At 36.7% G+C, this 19,859-nt stretch overlaps 1 protein-coding gene across 5 annotated transcripts in view; it reads left to right on the top strand.

Annotated features, from left to right (window-relative positions):
• Window positions 1-19,859, top strand: part of LAMA2 (laminin subunit alpha 2) — a 336,136-nt gene that overhangs the window by 269,521 nt on the left and 46,756 nt on the right. For all 5 annotated transcript variants that reach the window (XM_088053203.1, XM_014263438.2, XM_088053202.1 and 2 more), the window contains 5 exons: window positions 746-862; window positions 2,017-2,180; window positions 5,655-5,793; window positions 11,402-11,504; window positions 17,413-17,529. In XM_088053203.1, coding sequence (XP_087909329.1) covers window positions 746-862; window positions 2,017-2,180; window positions 5,655-5,793; window positions 11,402-11,504; window positions 17,413-17,529 — 640 coding nt within the window. The remainder of the gene's footprint in view (window positions 1-745; window positions 863-2,016; window positions 2,181-5,654; window positions 5,794-11,401; window positions 11,505-17,412; window positions 17,530-19,859) is intronic.

Raw genomic sequence — 19,859 nt, 5'->3', positions numbered from 1 at the left:
TAGAGTTCTGAGACCTCAGTTCTCAGCAGAGATTTCTGTGCTTGATTGAATTAAGGAAATTTGACGAATTTAGGTGCTCTCTGTTCTGTGCATTTTCTTCCCAAGGGCAGATGGTTAAAGTTTTGAGATATTAACTCCTATTTCAGTTTTTAAAATACTCTTTGCATCACTATAGCAGAGTGCCTTTCCAGCAGTCCTGTCCACGTGGCTGCTGTGGCCTCCTATCAAACTAATCTGTGATACTCAATGGATCATGCACAAGAAATTGCCAATTCTTTATTCAGAAGTCCATCCTTGCCATGCAATATGCAGTAGTTTTACTAGTTGGAAAAACAGGAATCCATAGGTTACTCAAAGCCTTTTATTTTGTATTCAGCAGTTACAAATTTTTTCTTCATAGTCAGAGGTGATTTACAAAGTGAGGAACTTGCACATCTGGGTGATGGTTAGGATTTCTAACAATCTGATTCATTTTGCAGTAGTACTTCAGCCAGTTACCTCTGTTAGAGAGCAACGAAAAACCCTGCCATGTGGTCGGACAATGCCCAGCTGGGGTTAGGAGGACAAAGAAAAGAAACCTTACATGTGATTTTATTGTTGTCACTGTCTCAGCTCTGGGAGCTCAGAGGGCTACAGAAGGGGCATTGTGGCATGGTGACAAAATGCAGTCTTACACTGAGATGCTGACATTTGAGCTGTTCTAGTAAAGAACTCGTCTTTTTCTTTGTGTAAACTCATTCTATAGAAAAGGAAGCAAGCTGTAGAAGATGGCAGACAAGATGTTGAAAAGGCCCTTCAGGAAGGGAATGATATTCTTAATGAAGCCAGTAAACTTGCAAATAACATCAGCATAGCTGTAGAGGTGAGTATTTTATCATCTTTACCTGAGAATTAGTACAACAAAACGTCATTATGGATGCAAAATAGATAATTAAAGTAACATCTAATTTTTCATTGTGTTTATCAACATTGAAATATTTTACTTGGGATAATTCTTTTTTCCATTGCTGTATGGCAGAAGATCTAGTCGGGTGTATAAAAATTAGTAACTTGGAGTTTTTAGTGATTCATTGGATTACATGTGAGCTAGCTCATAATATTTTAGGGACTCTGCCATTTATAAATATGGTATTCTGATTGTGGTACTGACTTTATCTTGAGAATTACAGATGCAGCAGACTCATTCACAGTCTCACTGCAACTCTGTAATCTAGATACAGATTTATCTGCACAAAAACTGTGTATATATAAGAAGGAAACTTCAGAAATAATTTGTTGCCTGTAGCCACAGTTTTAAGTCTAGACAGATCAGGGAGAGGATTGAACTCACATTTTGCATAATATTTTTGAAAATTCTGCCTTAAAAATTTATTCAACAGAGTTTGAGATCAGTGTCTTAGCTACCAAAAAAAAAAAAAAGGTATCTTGAAGTATCATTGGTTCTGAAGATATTTCCAGCATGCATCACAGCTTACCGTAATAAATGGGAAAAATGGTCTTTGGAGACATTGAAAAGGAGACACAGTGAGACAGCTTTTTGGAACAGGAATGGCAAATCTTCAGAAAGCATAGTTCTTACTGAGAAGCTTTAATAATCAAAAAGGCATTGTAGCCACTCAAAGGGTCCTGAAACCTGAAACTTCTGCCACTTATTACTGTGGAGCACAGCAACAATATAGCTATGCATGCATTATCATTTAGTTAACAAATCAAAATTAGAGTTTATAAGCTTTTAAAGTGTACAATTCCTTAATTGTAAGAGAAAAGCTTCTACTAAGCTCAAGAGAGACAAGTAGATCTTGGAATATTGTTTATCTTCTCTCTGCTTTTCAGTCCAGCCATTCCTGTTACTCTTTCCATACTAGTTCCCTGAAGTTTTAATGCAAGGGTAAGTTGAGATAATAGCCCACAAGGGAAGAAGAAACACCCTAATATATAGATGAGGCTACAGAATTCATAGAATGACTAGGTTGCTTACATTCAGAAATTTAAAGGCTTTTCTTTTGCCATTTTCAGTATGTAGAAGGTGTTGCAGATAAGATACAGCCAATGTCTGATCAGCTGAAAGATAAAATAGATGACTTATCACAAGAAATTCGTGACAGGATGCTTCCAGAAAAGGTGTTGCAAGCTGAGAACCATGCAGGCCAGCTGAATGAATCATCTGCAGTGCTGGATGGGTAAGGCAGACATTCACTGGTAACGCTGAAATCATGAGGAAGGTTTGCAAAAGTGCTTCACAGAACTTGAGGGGCATTCTTCTTCTTCTTTTACATCTGTTTCTGGGGGTATACAAATAACCAGTGATGTGTACAAGCATACGCATCCTTATGTGTCAGTCAATTTATGAATCTCTTGTAAACCATTTCCTACACCTTGTGATTTTTATAGGCTGCGTGGACAGCAAACGGTGCCCTCAGATGCACTGGTAACACAGTTTAACTTATCATATGCTTACTGCTATGTTGTGAAAAAAATAGAAATTCTTAAAGAGCTCACTACACGTTTTCATGTGCATTTGTTAAAAACAAGTACTATTTTCCTTTTTAAGATGACCGTTTTGGTAGGAGAGCATTATTGTGATGCTAAATTGTTTACTGTTGGAACTCCCCCTTAGTGATGAACAGTAATTCCTCTACCAGTTTCAAAACACTCTCCCAAAAAAGTAGGTGTCCTGGACCAAAATGCTTAAACCCAAGAACGGAAGCTTCAGCTTCTGTTTACCTCTATCACAGTCCTAAATATGAGAATTGCAATGCCCTTCATTTATATGACCACAGCTCTCTCAGAATAATGAAACTATATAACTCATCATGAAAATAGTTTAATGGAAAGAATATAAAACAAGGGTTTGTTGGGTTTTTTGGGAACTTAGGGGGAAAAGGAGAGGGATGTCTTTTGTTTAATTGCATTCTACGCACTTAAGAAGGCAAGCCATAAATAGTAAATGTAATCTATAATACACTTAAAGGTGCAGAACTTAATATGTAACATAAACAAGGCAACTGGGGATACAATCATCATAAAATCACCCCAGGACAAATAGTAATACTCAGAAATAGACCATGGATATTCTGCCTGTTGGACCTGTCCCCAGCAAAGCTTCAGCTTTTCATTATTTTATAAAAGCACTGCATGAAAAAAAAATGATTATTTTTTTAAACATCAACAATATGCTACTTTTTTGCTGCTTATATCTTTAGATCTACCTGAAGACTTGAATATCCCAAAGACTTGTGAACAGATGCTTAACACAGGTTTTTCTTGACAGCATCTGTAATTTTGAGGAAAAGACAGGAAATACTGTCTGATACTTGCAAAATTACTGGCTTCATTCACAGTGTAGTTACACTGCTCCAGATACTCAGTGTAATACATGTTTTGAGGTATGCATAAAGTAATGATAGCTGTGGTTTCCTGGGGAAAAATGAATTTGAAAATGAGCGACTTTAGTGTCACACCCAACCATGTATAAATATCTGAATACATGGAAGATAGTCATGAAGGAACTAAGAAACATAGAAAATGTAGACAAAAAAGAAAATTGTGCTCCTAAACAAATGTTCACAATGCTTTTAAATAGAACTTTTTAACTATTTAAAAGAGACCTTTTTATGGGTGTTCGTATGTGCTTCTTAATGTAGGTGAAAGCTTGGCCTTAATAATCTTAGGGGTAGTGTTTAAAATGTTATAACATCACCCTGTATGCTTATGTCTGATCCAGATATCAACTTTGATTTCTTAAAAAAGACAATAAACTCCACAGAATCAAGGACATTAAAAATTATGTCTAAAAGCAGATTGTTCTAAATTAAAATTTCTGATGTGGTCAGGTAACTTCAAAGGACAAAGAAATACTGTGGTGCTGTGTTATCAGGATAAAGCTGTTTACTTCATGCCCTGACAATAAATAGTTATACTTCACAGTCATATGCAGTCTCTATCAGTTTGAGGAATTCAAAAGTGTATCTATCTTCACAACTGACACTTGAGTGTCATTCAGACAATACTGACTTTGGTGCAGATTACTGTTTCTTCTTACAGGAGAAGTAGAGGGAGACCCCTGTCTCTCCAGTCACCCTCTAAGGATTCAAGTAATATCTCAGTTGACAATGAGGATGTTCTCTTGAGTTTTGGAACATGGAACCATTCATGTACTTAACCTAGAAAAAATTGTTATTTCTGCTGTGTACGAGGAAGCATTAGTATAGGTTTCTCCCTTATGGTTAATTCTCTGCTTGTGAGTAAACACCATTGATATTTGGCAAATTCAGTTTAGATTTTTCCTAACCAGAAAGGATTTGAACTATGTTTCTTAAGCTACTTGCTAGGTAGCTTTTCTGGGCTCTGTGTTTGTCTAACAGAGCATCCCAGAAACTTAGAGTAGCCTAGAGAGCTCCCACTGTAGTTGAGGAAAGAGTCTTTTCCAAGAGTGATGCAGAGACAGCTCAGTCATGCAACTTTCTGCAGAAATCTAAAGGGAATCTCTCTCCCTCTATTAACTACTTGTGGAGTCAGGGGACTATACCTTCCATCCACTTTGTCTTTTCTGTGGCACTTTGTAGAAATCAGTAATTGATGCGAGGATCAGAGCCCAGCTGTCACAGTTCTCCAGAGAATAGATAAATTACCAGGATGAATTTTCCTTTCTTCCACACACACTGTCTCAACGACTATTTTATGCCAGCTGGAATAGGTCCAACAGGAATAATCCCTGTCTCTCTTATATTGCCATACACCTGCATGGCTAGAGAATTTCCCAGAGAGGCAAAAATCCAGGTTCTTATCCATTCTTATCCAGTTCAAGTGGTGATTTTAGCCCATTTATACTTTAGTCAGTAAAATCAACATAGGCATTGGTCATAATGACTACTGAGATAGTTGTCTTCAAGTTCATTCTGTAGATGTAGCAATTCTTTGTAGAAAATGATTGAGTATATCATACAGAGAGAGTTAAAGAAAAGTTATTTCCCCAGCCCACTGACTGGAAATTCACCTAGGAAGGAGGTTAGCTGAACTCTGTCCCTGCACCAGAAAATACTAACTGTATTTAATCTATTTATAGCTATCAAAATGGAGTATTTCATGTAAATTGAAGATCACATTCAATATGAAGCATTACTGCTTATGTTTTACTTTTTTGTCAGCAAAATTAACATTTAGGATTTGGTTTAGACTATGAGATCTTCTTTAAAACTAGCAATTCTGGTTTTGGCAGCCAGACCAAGAAATTAATTTTTCAGAGATTCTGCTTTAAAACATGTCTGTGATGATCCTTCATGTTCATACAGTGCAAGTTTCCTCAAGTTGCCTGGCTCAGCACATAGCCTAAAAACTCACGTGATGAATATGTTACTTGTATTAGAGCATTAAGCACAGTGCTATCATTTCTCAGTGTCTGATCTATTTTTATCTCACAAAAGCTCCTCTTTTAGCAAACATTGTTCTTTATGTCTTTCTGCACAGATAAAATATGAATTCCATTAAACACATGATGCCAGATCTCCTGAAATCTCTAATGTAGTGTTGCTCTCTGAACACCTTAGAAATAACCTTAGATATGCAGGCCATTGGGTCTGAAAATGTAGAATATTCTGTTCTGTTGAGCTCTGACAGCAGGTTTAATGGTGTGTTTACTTTCCCCATCCCAACAGAATCCTTATTGAAGCCAAAAACCTCTCTTTCAATGCCACACGTGCTTTCAATGCTTACACTAACATCAAGGATTACACGGATGAAGCTGAAAGGGTTGCCAAGGAAGCCAAGGCTCTTGCAAATGAAGCCATGCAATCGGTAAGGAAAATTGAGTAAATTGAGAAGAAGGTTTAGGTTTTTTGTGGAATGTGCTACACCTGATCTCAGATCCATGTTTTGCCATCTTAAACCTTTATGTGAAGACCTTTGCTGTCAAACATTCATTTCATGATCAGAAGGCTATGTATCTTCAGACAATTCCTACTTTTCCTAGCTCACGATCCTTACTTTTCTTCACCATTTTATTTACTATCCTTCTGTCTTCCATCTTTTGGTTTCTGTGTATGGCTCAAGCCAAGCCAACAGCTTTGAGTCAGGAGTGTAGGCCATTTGATATTCAACAGTGCTAGTTTAGATGTGGGTAATACATTCAATAAATATAAAGAACTCCCTACCTTAATCAACTCTTCAACCTAGTTCCCTGAAAATACTTGGAGGCACTTCTCTGCGCATCAGATGAACTACATGCACCTGGCCAGAATTCTAGAAATGGAGAATTGTAGGAGGGGAGTGGAATTCTTATTCACTTTGTGAACTCTACCAGCTTTTGCAGAGAAATCTTATTCTCACTTTGAGGTAGCACATGCAAATTTCCAGAGAAAATGAAGAAAGCTTTTAAAAATAGGATTGTAAGGTAAAGCCAGCTCTCCAGCCTGAGTCACAATGAGGGTCTCAGCTCCTTGATGTATATAGACTTTGAGCAGAAAGCATTGTGAGCATAGCCAAAATTATCTTTTATGTCAGATAGCAAAGGATTTAATGGCTCATGTGTGGGAGTTGGTCAGAGACCAACAGACATGCACTTCATGTGCATACAGATACATGAGGCAGTGACAATATAATACGAGATGGCCTGAACTCATATTTGATATAGAAACATGTAGATGAGCAGAAATAACTTGTAGTTACAGCACTTGTACATGAATAAAGGTGGCTTGCAGAGTGCTACTTCAGTTATGGGTTATGAGAATAGCAAAATTAATCACATATTGTAAAGGTCTATATTCATCAGAGGGATAAAGTGAACTAGCCACTGCACAAATATTTTAGTATTTGTAGGCTGTTTATATTTTCAGTGTTTTTTTCAAATAACACTAACTACTGTTTTTATCTCTTGATAAAAAAAAAATTCACCTCGCACATTAGTATGTGCTAGTTCTCTGTAAATGGTTCTTTATTTCACCAGAATGCCTAATTGCACACATAAGTAAATAAGGGCCTGGCCCTTTTTGTTTTTTCCTTCTCATTAAGATTTAATATGTGCTCTCTTCTTCTCCTTTGACGACTTGGAATGAGTGGGACAGGCAGCTGTTTCAGGGAGTGAACAGGGGGAAAAAAAAGGCACATAGAACAATAAAGAAACAAAGCTAGCAATTACAGGATGGTGACAAAAGTGTCTATATCACTAGGTGATTATATCTTAGAGAGAAAGGGGATTGATAATTTAAGTGATGGAGGTCAAGATGGAAAATATGATGTAAATAGAAGCAAGTGAGTAGCAAGGAAAGAGATGAAAAAATTAAGGTGATGTTTTCAGCATCTCCTTTGCATGTATTCAGTAGAGGGAGCTTGGTTTTTTTTATGAGCAGTATATGTTAAATGGGGATCTAGTTGATGAGGAAGAAAATTGAGGCAGCTGATGCCTTTTAAATGTAATTGACTTGATATAGAGGTCATTGGTGGTTTACTGTCAAATTGCTGCAGAGCAATAGATTTAGCTGTTATTTCTTAAATGATCATTTGAAGGTTTTGAGCCAGATTTTAAAAATATGTCAATTGTGAACTACAGTCATCAGTTCTTTATTCTTCTTCCTTGTATTTATTTAAAGACTGATGAATGTTTGCATGTCCAAGGTGAAGAGTTTAACTGGCAACCAGGTAAATCAGGGTCTCATTTTCTGTAGGTCCTATGGAGCTTTTAGCTTGAGCTTCAGCACAAGACCAGAAGTGTGCCCTCAGTCAGGGCTGTCTGGAGCAAAATGGTTCAAAAAGTCTCCTAGAAGGCAGCACTGATGAATCTGCTCCTAGAAGGCAGCATAAGCCCCTAGAAACTGTGTTACCAACTTTCTGAGAAGTTGCTCTGGGGACCCTGTGTAAAAGATGGAGATCAGGTCTTTCCCCTCCCTATTTTTGAAAGAGCTATGTTCTCTTCTGTATGAGAGCTGTTGTGGATGCCTGTCTTCTGTGAAAGACTCTGAGTCCAGCTGTGAGCAGATAATGGAGAAAAGTGCTGTAGCTCACTGTGCATCCCTGATCCTCACCTTTCCCACTCACTAGGAATAATGTTGGGGCAGGAAGAAGGTTTCCCGACAGCAACAAGCTGGTATATGAACCAGAGATGGTAAGGACAGGTTTTGGTTTTAGGGTCTATTCTGTACATCACTGGATGTGCAGAATAGATTATTTATAAGATTATTTATTTATAATTATTTACAAGAACCTTAGTGATAGCTCAAGGGGTTTTCGTTTTTTGGTTTGTAATGGGAAAATGATCTCATTTTCAAATTCATCTAATGTTTATAAAAGCATGAATGAAAAGATGCTTAAAATCCATCTTGATTACAGGAAGCCTGATAAATGACTGGAAAAAACTGTATTAAAAATATGACAGAAAAATTCCTCCTGAGCTTTTTATGATGGATTTGCTCTCCCTTTTGAAAGCAAAATAAATTCATCAGAAATGAGAAGTCTTTAGCATTTAGGCAATTTCAGCATTCCATTAATTAGGCAGTAACTGATAGGAGTAAGGTTAACATACTCTGTTTGTATCTCTTAGATCAGAATCTTAGTTTTACACTATATAATTTTAAAGAGTGGATTATCCTTAGGCTTTTTAGAGATGGCTTACAGGCTGGGGACTGTAGGAAGCACAGGGGACACATCAAGTGTTTAGAGTCCTGCTTTCTTCTTTGATTTTGACTTTCTTTGTAGGTGGTGTCCAGCTTCTGTTGGGTGTCTACATTTCCTTACATAAAGCTGCCTAAATATCCTTGTGAGGATGCCCTGAGGTGGAAATCATTTTTGGTATCCATCTTCAGGACTGGTAGAAATGAGAGTAACCCTATCTCTTTCACAGGAGAAAACTTCACAATATAAGTGTATGTGAAAATAATTTAAGAGCAAGGCAGAACTATTTTAAACTGATTTGAATTAGCACTGAGGCCTACAAAACTTGTACCTGTGTAAGTTCATGTGATCTTCAACACTGCCCCAGTGCATTTGTGCCTCTAAACTATGACTGAGACAGCACTGTTTGGGTACATAACATGGTCCCACTTCTGCCAGAAGATGAAGCTGAGATTCAAACTGCACAGGGTTTGCATGGGGTGGGTAGGGGCCATGAAGAAGGGCACAGGGAGAGGAAGGTACTATCTGCAGATTATGGACATTTTGGAAGAGACAGAATTAGAATAAATTAAATTCCAGAAAACTTAAAATTTTCAAATTTATTTTGAATCACAATTTTTTTTTTGTTTTATTTTTCTTTTTTATTCTCCCTTTTTTTTTTTTTTTTTACATTATATGTCCCAATTTAGGATATAATGTCAAAGTCTGTTGGCTGTAAATCCTACTAAATTGTGGTTCACTCTGACCCAGGCTTGCCACAAGTATCCAAACTCACACAAAGTCATAAAATATTTGGGTTTTAATTACTGACTGCTTCTTAATTTGACATCTCGTGAACCACAAGAAAAAATAGTAAAAAAAGTACATTTTCTAACAGATGTCCTAATTTATCCTCATTTTCAAAATTGTTTTTAAAAATATAAAATAAAGCTTTTGATAAGTACAAGTTTACTTCTCTCTGAAAGGGCTTTTTGAGTATTAACTTCATGCTGAAGTCTGTTTCTGACTAAATGTCAGCACATGCCCAATTACTGATCTTGATTTGATGAACTTCTTGATTTTGCATTGTGAATATGATCTTCCAGCTTTGTTTTATTGACTATAGACTACTTCAACAGCCAGTTAACCATGCCTAGTTATATAATAGTAATAGTAGTAATAATAGTAATAGTAACGATAATAATAGTAGTAGTAATAATAATAATAATAGTAATAATAACAATCCTTATTTTTGAAGTCTGTGGTCACGGAGTGTTCATACCCTGGGTTCTGTTTCTAGTGGGAAAAGAAATTTAAAAGTATTATCTGATTTGACAGATACATCTGTCACAAAATCTGGCCAAATGTTCTTCCTTCAGGAGCAGTCTTTTGTTTCACTGGATAGCTTTTTTTGATTTTTTTTCCTGGGTATTTTTATATTTTGCTGTTACCAGTGCTTCTTGTTCTCATGTGGTAGAGAAAAATCTGTAAGAAGCTAATTTTTTTCATCTTTTCTAATGTGTATGTTTTTGTTGTTGAAAGGAATGTGTACACAGCTTAATATTTCAGGTGAGCTTGGAAAATTGCAGTGATGTGTGCCTTAGCTCTTAAAGTCACATAAAAGTTTAAATTTACATACCATCTAAATAGAAGGGCTCTTTAATAGCTACACCCTTGTGACATGGCAACGTATATACCAAGTGATAACCCATAACAAAAAGCTTGGTTCTGGATTTTGAAAGCATCCAAAGCATTCTCTAAGATTTCTAAAAGAAAGAGAAACAGCAAGCTCACTATATGTTCTTTACAGTGTCAAAAAACATCAGAGCTTCAGCAATATGTGAAATGTCACTTCTGGGCTTGCTCATTATAAAAATAATGAATAGCAATAATAATTGTGTCATTTAATTGACACACAGTTAATTTTTGAGTATATGTATCTGCCCTGGAAAATGAAAAGTGGCTGCTTCTTAATTACATACCAGTTACAAGGCTATGACCCATGACTAATATAGAATGTTATCTGGCTGTCAGGAATATTCTCAAAGAAATGTATTCAGTATGATGTGTGACCTGAGTTCAGGCTGACAAACTGAACAGTAAGTGGTTGAGAACCTGGAGCATTTCCTACTGACTGAAAACACTAATCTAATTTAGAAAAATCTTTCCATCTATTGATCAGTCTCTGCACTGAAGGTAGAGATGGATGTTCTTCAGTAGAAAGATCTTTAAGTAGCATGATATGATGAAGGATGGTTACTTAGTAATAAAATTTTTTCAGATTAACTGCAGTTTGCCCTGCTTTTAAAACTCTATTTCTTATTTCTTTACTCACCTAGCAATTACAATTCTTTCATTTAACCACAGATTAATCTCAGTTATCATTATTAGAGTCATCAGATCCAGTCTGGCCTGTAAAGTTTCTGTAGCTGCAGTTAGGTAGAAATACTGTATTGCATGGTGTTTTGTCCCTAGCTGGAAAGATAAATGCATATTTAAGTTGTAATATGTTTTATTTGTTGGTTTTGGACAGTTTTGCTCTTATAGTCAAATCTGTTTCTTTAATACTGTAAGCATTGTCTCTCTTTAATGAAGTAATCTCTGATATTCTGATAAAGGGGATCTGACATTCCGTTAAAAAAGATATTTAGATTTTTTTTTTATTTTGGTACTTAGAGTACTATTATGGCAACAGGGTGTAATTCAGAGCCCACTGATGTACACTTAAAATTCAGATGACTGTTCGCTTAGATCATGATCACATGTCTTTTGTGACCTCAGACTTTCCTGTACGTTCGACACTTTGTTTGTTTGCCTACAGACATCTGATTCTCAAGGATCACTGAAGGATGGTGCCAGGAACTCTCTTCAGAAAAGCTTCAGGGTCCTTAACAGAGCCAAGACCTTAGAAAGTGATGTTAAAGGTATGTGCAGTGTATGGCATTCAGAACCACTAGATAGAGGGAAAAAAAAGTTGTGAGACTGCTATGCTTCTGGTATGAAGAAACTTTATAGGAAAAAAGTAGAATTCATTACCTGATTTGAAACTGGATAGTGTATCAATGAAAAGGTTCTCCTGATTTGTGTACAGGCATTATACAGGAATAAGGGCAAGAGTAAGGGCAAGAAAAAAGAAAAATATTCCAGGCTGAGTTTTGAACTTGTCATAGAGATGATGCATGAATCTTCCCCATCCTGCTACCTTAGTTAAACCAAGAATCAAGACAGATTTTCATAAAAGAGCCCTGTCTTCCATGTTTTTGCATGCAAAATTATCTTTGGCCTCTTGGGAGATACATTAGAAAGAACATACAGCATAAAGGAGGTGATCTACACAGCTTAGTCATCTTTTGGCTGTTACTACACTTTAATTTAGTTTTGGCAGCTCTAGGATTTCCAGCTGCAGAACTAGTATTTCCAACTGTAGAACAAGTAAACATAATGTTTAATAAGGTCATAAAGCATAATGTTTCATAAAGTCATTAATTGCATTTCATTGTCATACACTGTTTGAAAGTGAAAAACATCATTATTTTCTTGTAGCTGAACTGAGGGAAAGAAATGTGTCTGAGTTACTAGTAAATCTTGGATGTATATTTAGAGTCTTCTTTATTGCAATTCTCTTCTTCCAGATTCAGTACAGATTTGGAGCTAGATGAACATATTTCAGGAAATATGTTATAGAAAATCACAAGACTATGGGAAGAGGCCAGTGTGCAATTTCAGTATCATGGCTGAAGTGGAAAAAAATAGTGATGCTTTCTGGTCTGGCATGCAAACTGCTGTAGCTTGCTGTAGCTGGTGTATAAGAAGCACTAAAAAGGCTGCACCGCCTCTCTGGTGCCGCAGCTCCAGTGAGCTGACTTGGCACCTCAGAGTGGAGCCCATAGCTCTGTCTGCACCCCAGGCAGGTGGAGTAAAGCACAGTGCCCTGTTTGCAAGGACAAATCAAAATGGTGTCTCTACGAGGATGGACATGAATTCCATGTGTCCACATGACTGTTCAATTTAACAAGATATATTACAACCATTACTGCAGAGAATTTTTAGAAAAGTTATTTTGCCATTGTACCAGTGAAAATTTTAGTTGATAACAGTTTCATAATTCAGAATAAAATGTCCAAACAGCCTAAAGATTCATAAAGCAAGCTTAAAGCAAGCAGGCAGGAATGCTTTAAATGCACATACTATATCTTTGTCTGTTTTTCCCCAAACTGAAGGGTAATGAGATGGAGCTTTCCTTAATGCTCCTCAATGTATCTTAAAGTGCTTCATAAAGACAAACATTCTGAACTTGGGCAGTATGCCTTTTTACATCTAATAAAACATGTCCATGCTCCACAGCTAGACCCATGGAGATCAGTTAACACTGTGCCCAGAATGTAGATGTGTAAGAAGAAAACACAATGACATACTTCTATTCCCCACGCTGCTTTTGCACCAAAGTGGTGATATTATTAGTATTGTGAATAACATAGAACATATGTTACTGGTATTATGAACATAATCCCTTCTGGTTGTCATGATTTTCCCATGAGAGAAATTGGGAGTTCAGTGTCAAACTAAGAGAAAGTTATTTTCTTAGAATCCTTATAAAGCCACCCTTTCAGAGTCTCAGCTGGAAGTGCAGGATGGCTAATGGGCACTCTATAAAGATCTGGTAGACAGAACTAATCACTAGCTTAAAATTCCTCTCTCTGCACTACAGGAAGTACATTAGTTAAAGTAATGAAGACCCATAAGCCACTCAACTAATGTACACTCCAAAAACCCCACCTGGGCCGTGATAGAAATGGGAGTGTTTTCTTCCTACATTATGACATTCCCCTGATTTGTGGCCAATTACCTGAGTTATAAATTGGCTGTTAATCATGGAAATGTTTTATATTACCACCAAAGACTGCTGAAACAGTCCTTACAAAGCAAAGCTTCTGACAGAAGCTATTAAAATGGAGATTTAGTCATTTATCTCTCTGTGGGGTTAGGAGTTAAGAATAACCCTGGCGGGAGAAGCAAAATCTATATGTAGTACTGTGGCTAAGAAGGAATTTTGAAATTTGGGCTACCAGTGAGTAAATGCTGATCAATGAAAAGTGAAAATAAGATGCATAAAGAGCTCTTCAGCTGGAGACTGCTGTCAGGTGGCTACTGAAATTCTGCTAATGTAATTTCTTTTGCTTAAGAATTGACAACTTGAGGGGGACGTGTCTTGTCGGACAACACGTGAATATTTTTAGCTAAAACATTTTCCAGCTGATAGATCCCTTGTTTGTGTATTCTCCTCTGCATTGCCTTTCTGCTGACCTGGCATATTGCATTCACCAGATTATGGCAGTCAGTGCTGAAGGTACTCTTTTTAAAAAGTTATACTTAATTAGCTGCATTTCTCTAGTTACATCTCTTTCTCCTATTTGCTCCTAATGCCAGTTTCTAAGTCTTGCTTGGTTTAGGAAAAAAAATTCAGCTTGTGACCCATGTTCCTCTTTATAGGAGAGACTGTGGGGAGCAAGAATGCTATTTGGAAGAAGTAACACAAAGATAACAGAAGGGGATGTGTGTAACAGTCAGCTAATTTCTGCAGTCTCCAGTCAATAAAAACAGATGCATTTGTTGCTCCTTGGTAGATTTCCAACTTTAGCCTGGTTTTGGGATACATGCATTTGGTAGCATAACCTTACTGATGTTTTCTTGGAGAGTTTCATGTGGAAATACTGCATTTATCCATACTTTCAGAAGATACCTGCTTCCACTTTGTTCCTCTACATGTATGTTTCGCCATGATGGTGGCACATCATCAGCAATTAAGCAGTGTCACCTATTTATGTGATCTGCAAAGACTTGTGTCTCATAAATCACTATGCAAACAGTAAATAACTAAATTCCCGAGTTCATCTTAAGATGAAATATATGCACACAGCTTTGTTTGTCTTCATTTGATTCCACTTCATTGATGCAGAGGAATAAGGGATGATGCTGTATCCTGTAATGCTCTGTTTAATATAAACAGAAATTGAAAATCATTGTGCATGTTACCCAAGACAGCAAACACAAAGGCTGATACATGCAAAGTCCTTCAGGTTCCTGCTTACTCTTTAGGCTTTAGTTTCAGCAATGCATGACTAGTTTTGCTGATTTGAACAACAGTGCGTTTATTGGCATCTTTTGCCATCTCTGTGCAGAGCTAATCAAGTGAAAACAGGATTGAGATAAATTTCTCATGATACTGCTCAACCTACACTTTAATGAGAGTTGACAGGGCCTGGCATATTTCAGTGGAGATCTACTAACTTCTTCCAAGCTGGATAGGTTCTGTAGTTTGGAAAAACTTAGACTGTAGCTGCCTGTATTTTGAATAACTTTAGCACGTAACTGGAGGATCTTGGGCCTTCAAATCATTGCCACAGCTTTTTTCATAAATGCTAATAATTAAAGGATGTAGAAAAGCTGACATGAGGTCAGTTCTGCTTGTGACTCATGCAATAGATTAGTCCAGTGCCTAGTGAAGTTGTCATCTGGATTAGAAGGTAAGAAGTTACTTCAAAATAAAACCTAATGTCTCTGTGAGCAATTAACAATTTCCTTGAAAAGCTGACACAGGACATAGTTTGTCCTCACTTCTCATTGTGTAAGAGCCTCCCTAGGAACACTTCTTTATTAATGTAACTGGAAAAAACCCACCCACAGTAAAACTGTATTTGAGGAATTCAAAGAAAAAACGTTAAACAGGTAAAGTCTGAATGTTCAATTTCAGAATTTCTAGGGAAAACTTCCCTTGTTAAATTCCATAAAAACCAGTTTGCTGCTATGGTTACAAAGCTGAAAACAGAAGTCTGGGAACATAATTTTTCAGAAATATAACTGGCAGATAGCTAGCATGCTGGACAGGCAGACTAGAGATGAGAAAAAGAGAAAATTTAAAAGTATGTTTCAAAGTTAGAACACCACCATCATAAATGAGTCAAACATCTCAGAAATATTGACAGACTTTATAAACACTAACATTCCACTGGAAACACCAAGAAATTATCAGGCAGACCATGATTTCAGAATTAAATGTTAGAAATTAAAGCAGTTTTTTTGTATTATTACTTAACAGGAAAAGAATTCAGATAAAATCTCAGGGCATACAAGACCAAAATCTCATGAGTGCATCTTGGTTTAACAATATCACATTACCAGTAGCCTCCTTCAGCAGCAGGGACATAACCTATCATTTGAAAATAAAGCTGTTTTTAGAGAGAAGAGTGATCATACAGTATATGCAATTCTTCCAAACTTTATTCTAGCATTAACTGTGCCTCTCACAGTTCACACAAATGTCCTGTTCTTCTGCAGAACATTTTGCAGGAGTGAAGGCTTATGTCCAAACCCTCCTGCAGTCCTGTGTGGCACTGGAATTCAAATAAAGCAAACAGATTTCTTCCTCGCACTGACATGACATTTCAAAAGGTCTAACAACAAATATATAGCTCTCATTTAAATTCCATGTGCTGTTTCAGTCTTCCTATAGCCTTCAAAAATTTAATTAATAATTTCTTGTAGGCAATATAAATTAAGTTTGATTTTTCTCTTTGCAAATTACTCCTTGCACATCTAATTTTAAGAAACCATACTTTTTTAGAATTTGTGGTATTTGAATCAGATGTTTTTAAATGACTTGCCACGTACCTGAAGGTCACAGTCATTCTGAGCTTCTGTTCTACAAATTATTCTTCTCTTCCGGCTATCAAGCCCAGTGATGTTAAATTAGTTTCCCAGTAGGATAAGTCTCTAAGGTAAGAAATCACCAGCTGTCTGTTCCAAAGAGCTTCCTATTGATCCAGAAAAATAATGAAAAACGCCCACTACAGTAGTAACTAATAAGTTAGTAATAGTAACAATAGTAACTAATAAGTAACTAAGAGGAATAAGCACTAACTACATTTTTTAATCAAATTTTACTTCTGAATTTTTGGATAATGTCTTTTTCAATAGCCATAAAGTTTAGCTGGAATCTCAGTTTTGGGATTGTTGCATTGCTCTGCTGGATAGGGTTCTAGAGACCCTGCATATATTTTATTCAAAGTAAATGCTAAAAAATAGGAACTTACTTGTAAATGAGGACATCAGTTTCAACTGTGATGTACAAAATATGACACACCTGTGCCTTTGATTTGTACTGTTTTTTACTTAGATTTGAACCAATTCTTAACTATGAATGTTTTTTACTAGGTGGGTGTTTTCACAAAGAATTTAGAATGTTTATTTCATAATAACCTGTCATTAGTGCACTCATCTCATATTGACAATTAGTGATCTTTTATTTTTCTTGGATGTTATGTCAACATCTTTGAGAAAATCTAAGAGAACTTGGCTCTGGACGCTCCAATTGTAACAGCAAGCTGGCATAATGGGTCTTGTTTCATTCACACCACATTCAACTCATTCAGCTCAGGCAACCACCTTAAGAAGAAGGGCAGTAGCTTAATCTAGGAATCAAGACTATGACTAACATCATAGTTGTTGAATCTATCATTGGATCATTGTGTGAATTTGCCTAAATCATATCATAATGAGTTCTTCCCTCTGCACACCTTTGAAAAACCCATGATAAATACATACAACACTACAAGAAACTCAAACATTTAGATACTATGGAAGCAGGGAACTTAAAGACACTGAACAAGATGATCAGTGAATCCACAAGTTTTGATGGACTTCCTTATTTACACAATTCCGTATCTTAATAAAAAATTAATGGCTTGCTTGTTTTTATGCATTTTAAATTATGTGCAAAGAAAGGATAGTGAAAATAAAGAGTTAAAGTATCTGTATCAAATGTCTTTTTTATAGAAAAGGATGATAATCTGAACACCACACAAAACAGGCTGAAAGATGCTGATGAGAAGAATTCCATTCTCTTGAGAGCATTGAATGAAACCTTAGGAAAGCTGTCAGCCATTCCTAATGGTGAGTTGTAAAAGTGTTGCAACGTTTGACTCAGTCCTCCTCTTTTGTTTCTTTTTCCATCACTTAACATTTGTCTCATCAATCTTTGCCTGTATCCACACTTTGACCACTGGCTGTTATAAGACAAAGATGAGCAATGTGAGAGAGAAAACTGAACTGAAAAGATTTACATGGTATCAGTTAGAATTTAGGGATGGTAAAGGGCACCATTCTTCTGCAGTTTGCAGATTTCTGAAAGAAAAAAAATATGATATCAGAAATTATGATACACTCTTAGACAAATAGTATTTTGTTTATATATGAAACATCTTTTTGAAGCTATTCTTCAATGAAACACTATAATACATTTCCAGCCACTGTTTGGTGTTGTACATATTTTTTAGCCTGTAAATTGCTTATAACTGCAACAGGTTTTCCTCAGTGGACTCTGAAATACTGTGCTCTTGTGACCTACCCCTGAAGGCAAGGGTGACTGAGGTTCTTGTTAATAGATGCCTTGGGGTGGATTACAGTGAAATGACACTGATTGACCAGTGCAGATAGATAGAAAGGCAGATAGGTAGGTAGGTGTATAAGTACATGTATATAGACCTATAAATATGAGAGGTGAATTTTAGAACAATTTGGTTGCAGTAGAAAGGAGGTAGCCATTTTGTTTATTAATCATAGAAATCTGACAATAAAAAAAAGAAAAAATGAAGGAGAAGAAGAGAGAAAGAGGAGATAAAAAGAAGAAAGGGAGAGGGAGAGGGAGAGGGAGAGGGAGAGGGAGAGGGAGAGGGAGAGGGAGAGGGAGAGGGAGAGGGAGAGGGAGAAGAGTTAGTGGAAAGATACCACCACATGTGGATCCATCAACAAAACTTGGTTGTTGCAATTTATATGCACCTTGGTCAAAGTGATGGTCATAGTCTTGATTCATCCAGGGTGGGTGAAACCCCACACAACATAAAGTTCAGTGGGTTAAGGTGCATTCAGGTTCAGGTGGGAACTCCCATGTACCTCCCCTGGAGGGCAGTTTCTCACTGTTTGATGCAACACTGTGGCTCGTGTGCTGTCCTCTGGTGGAAGGTCACAGAAATGAGTCTGTGGTTTTTGGTGGTTTGTGACCCCTTATAAGACATGACTGCTCTTACTCCTGCCAGTGTAATGGGCCATTGAGGTCTTCTCAGAAGGAATGAACACTTCAGACCTGTGTGATTCATGCCCCCAGGCAGGCCAGTTTTATACCACAGTCCTTTGGCATGAAGGAAAGCATTATCCCAGCTCCATAGGATTTGCTTCTTATTGCCCTTTTTGGTAATCTGGCTCAAAAGAGATCTCTTTCCTAAACAAAGGTCACTTTGTTTTGGTAATGCTCTGATGATGGGTGAGACACCTGGGCTGTTCTTATGCAAATCAGAGGTTTCACCACCACACACCCAAAAACTCTGCTCCCCCCTTACTTTAGGAGTTATCTCAGCTTAGCAACTTGCTGCTTTTGCCAATGGACCATTGCTTGAGTCATTAACCTTCAATATTTCAGTGTCTCACATGTGCGCAATTGTTATTCTGTAGAGATTTTTTTAAAAGTGTAATACTCATTAAAATCCCAAAGTCCTGCTATGTTAGCTACTTTGTACTGTGATAGCAAGGGACAGGGAGCTACAATGCACTTTCATTATAATGGATAGTGGAAGATAAAATGAATGTTTTTTAAAATTAAATGTTTTAAATCAATCTGTTTTGCTATGATTTTCTCTCCAAGAAGCACTTCATAAACTGAAGTTTCACCTTAATAAAAGTCTCTGAAGAAAATCTGTATTCTGTCTGATTTCTGATGGTCTGGAAGGTTCAGACTGCTAGTAAAGCCTTAGCATGAAAAACAATTTACAAAATTCATCTTGTACATTTTTGTGGCTTTAAGATTCCAGCTAACTGAAAAGTTTTGATTTAGATTTAATAATCCTCGAAATCAGCACTCACAAAATAAATTGTTTAATATTTCATGCTCATCATGTACCATTTCTTGGGTTTTGGTCAAGATACTGACATGGGTATTTGTCTTGTGCACAGATAGATGTCTTAGTCAACCAAAATGGACCTCTAAATCCTGTTAACCTTAGGACACAGAATGCTAGTAAATACTAGTAAAAGTAATATGAATTATGCAATCATTATCAATGTAATAAACTCTTGGCAGATTAGAATTACAGGGTGCTTACTCTTGGCACAAGGACACTCAAAAACAAGCAGATGAGTATTAAGAATGAAATTCAGAGCAAATAAATGGTGTGGATAAGAAAATGGAGTAAATTAATTGTCCAACAGGAAAACGATCAAATGAGGGAGGG

The sequence above is a fragment of the Pseudopodoces humilis genome, chromosome 3 (genome assembly GCF_049639895.1).
Source record: "Pseudopodoces humilis isolate 2021_Gansu_Grassland_sample_001 chromosome 3, ASM4963989v1, whole genome shotgun sequence".
Classification (NCBI taxonomy): domain Eukaryota; kingdom Metazoa; phylum Chordata; class Aves; order Passeriformes; family Paridae; genus Pseudopodoces; species Pseudopodoces humilis.
The sequence above is the reverse complement of the archived record's forward strand: the minus strand, read 5'-3'. Positions and strand labels throughout refer to the sequence as shown.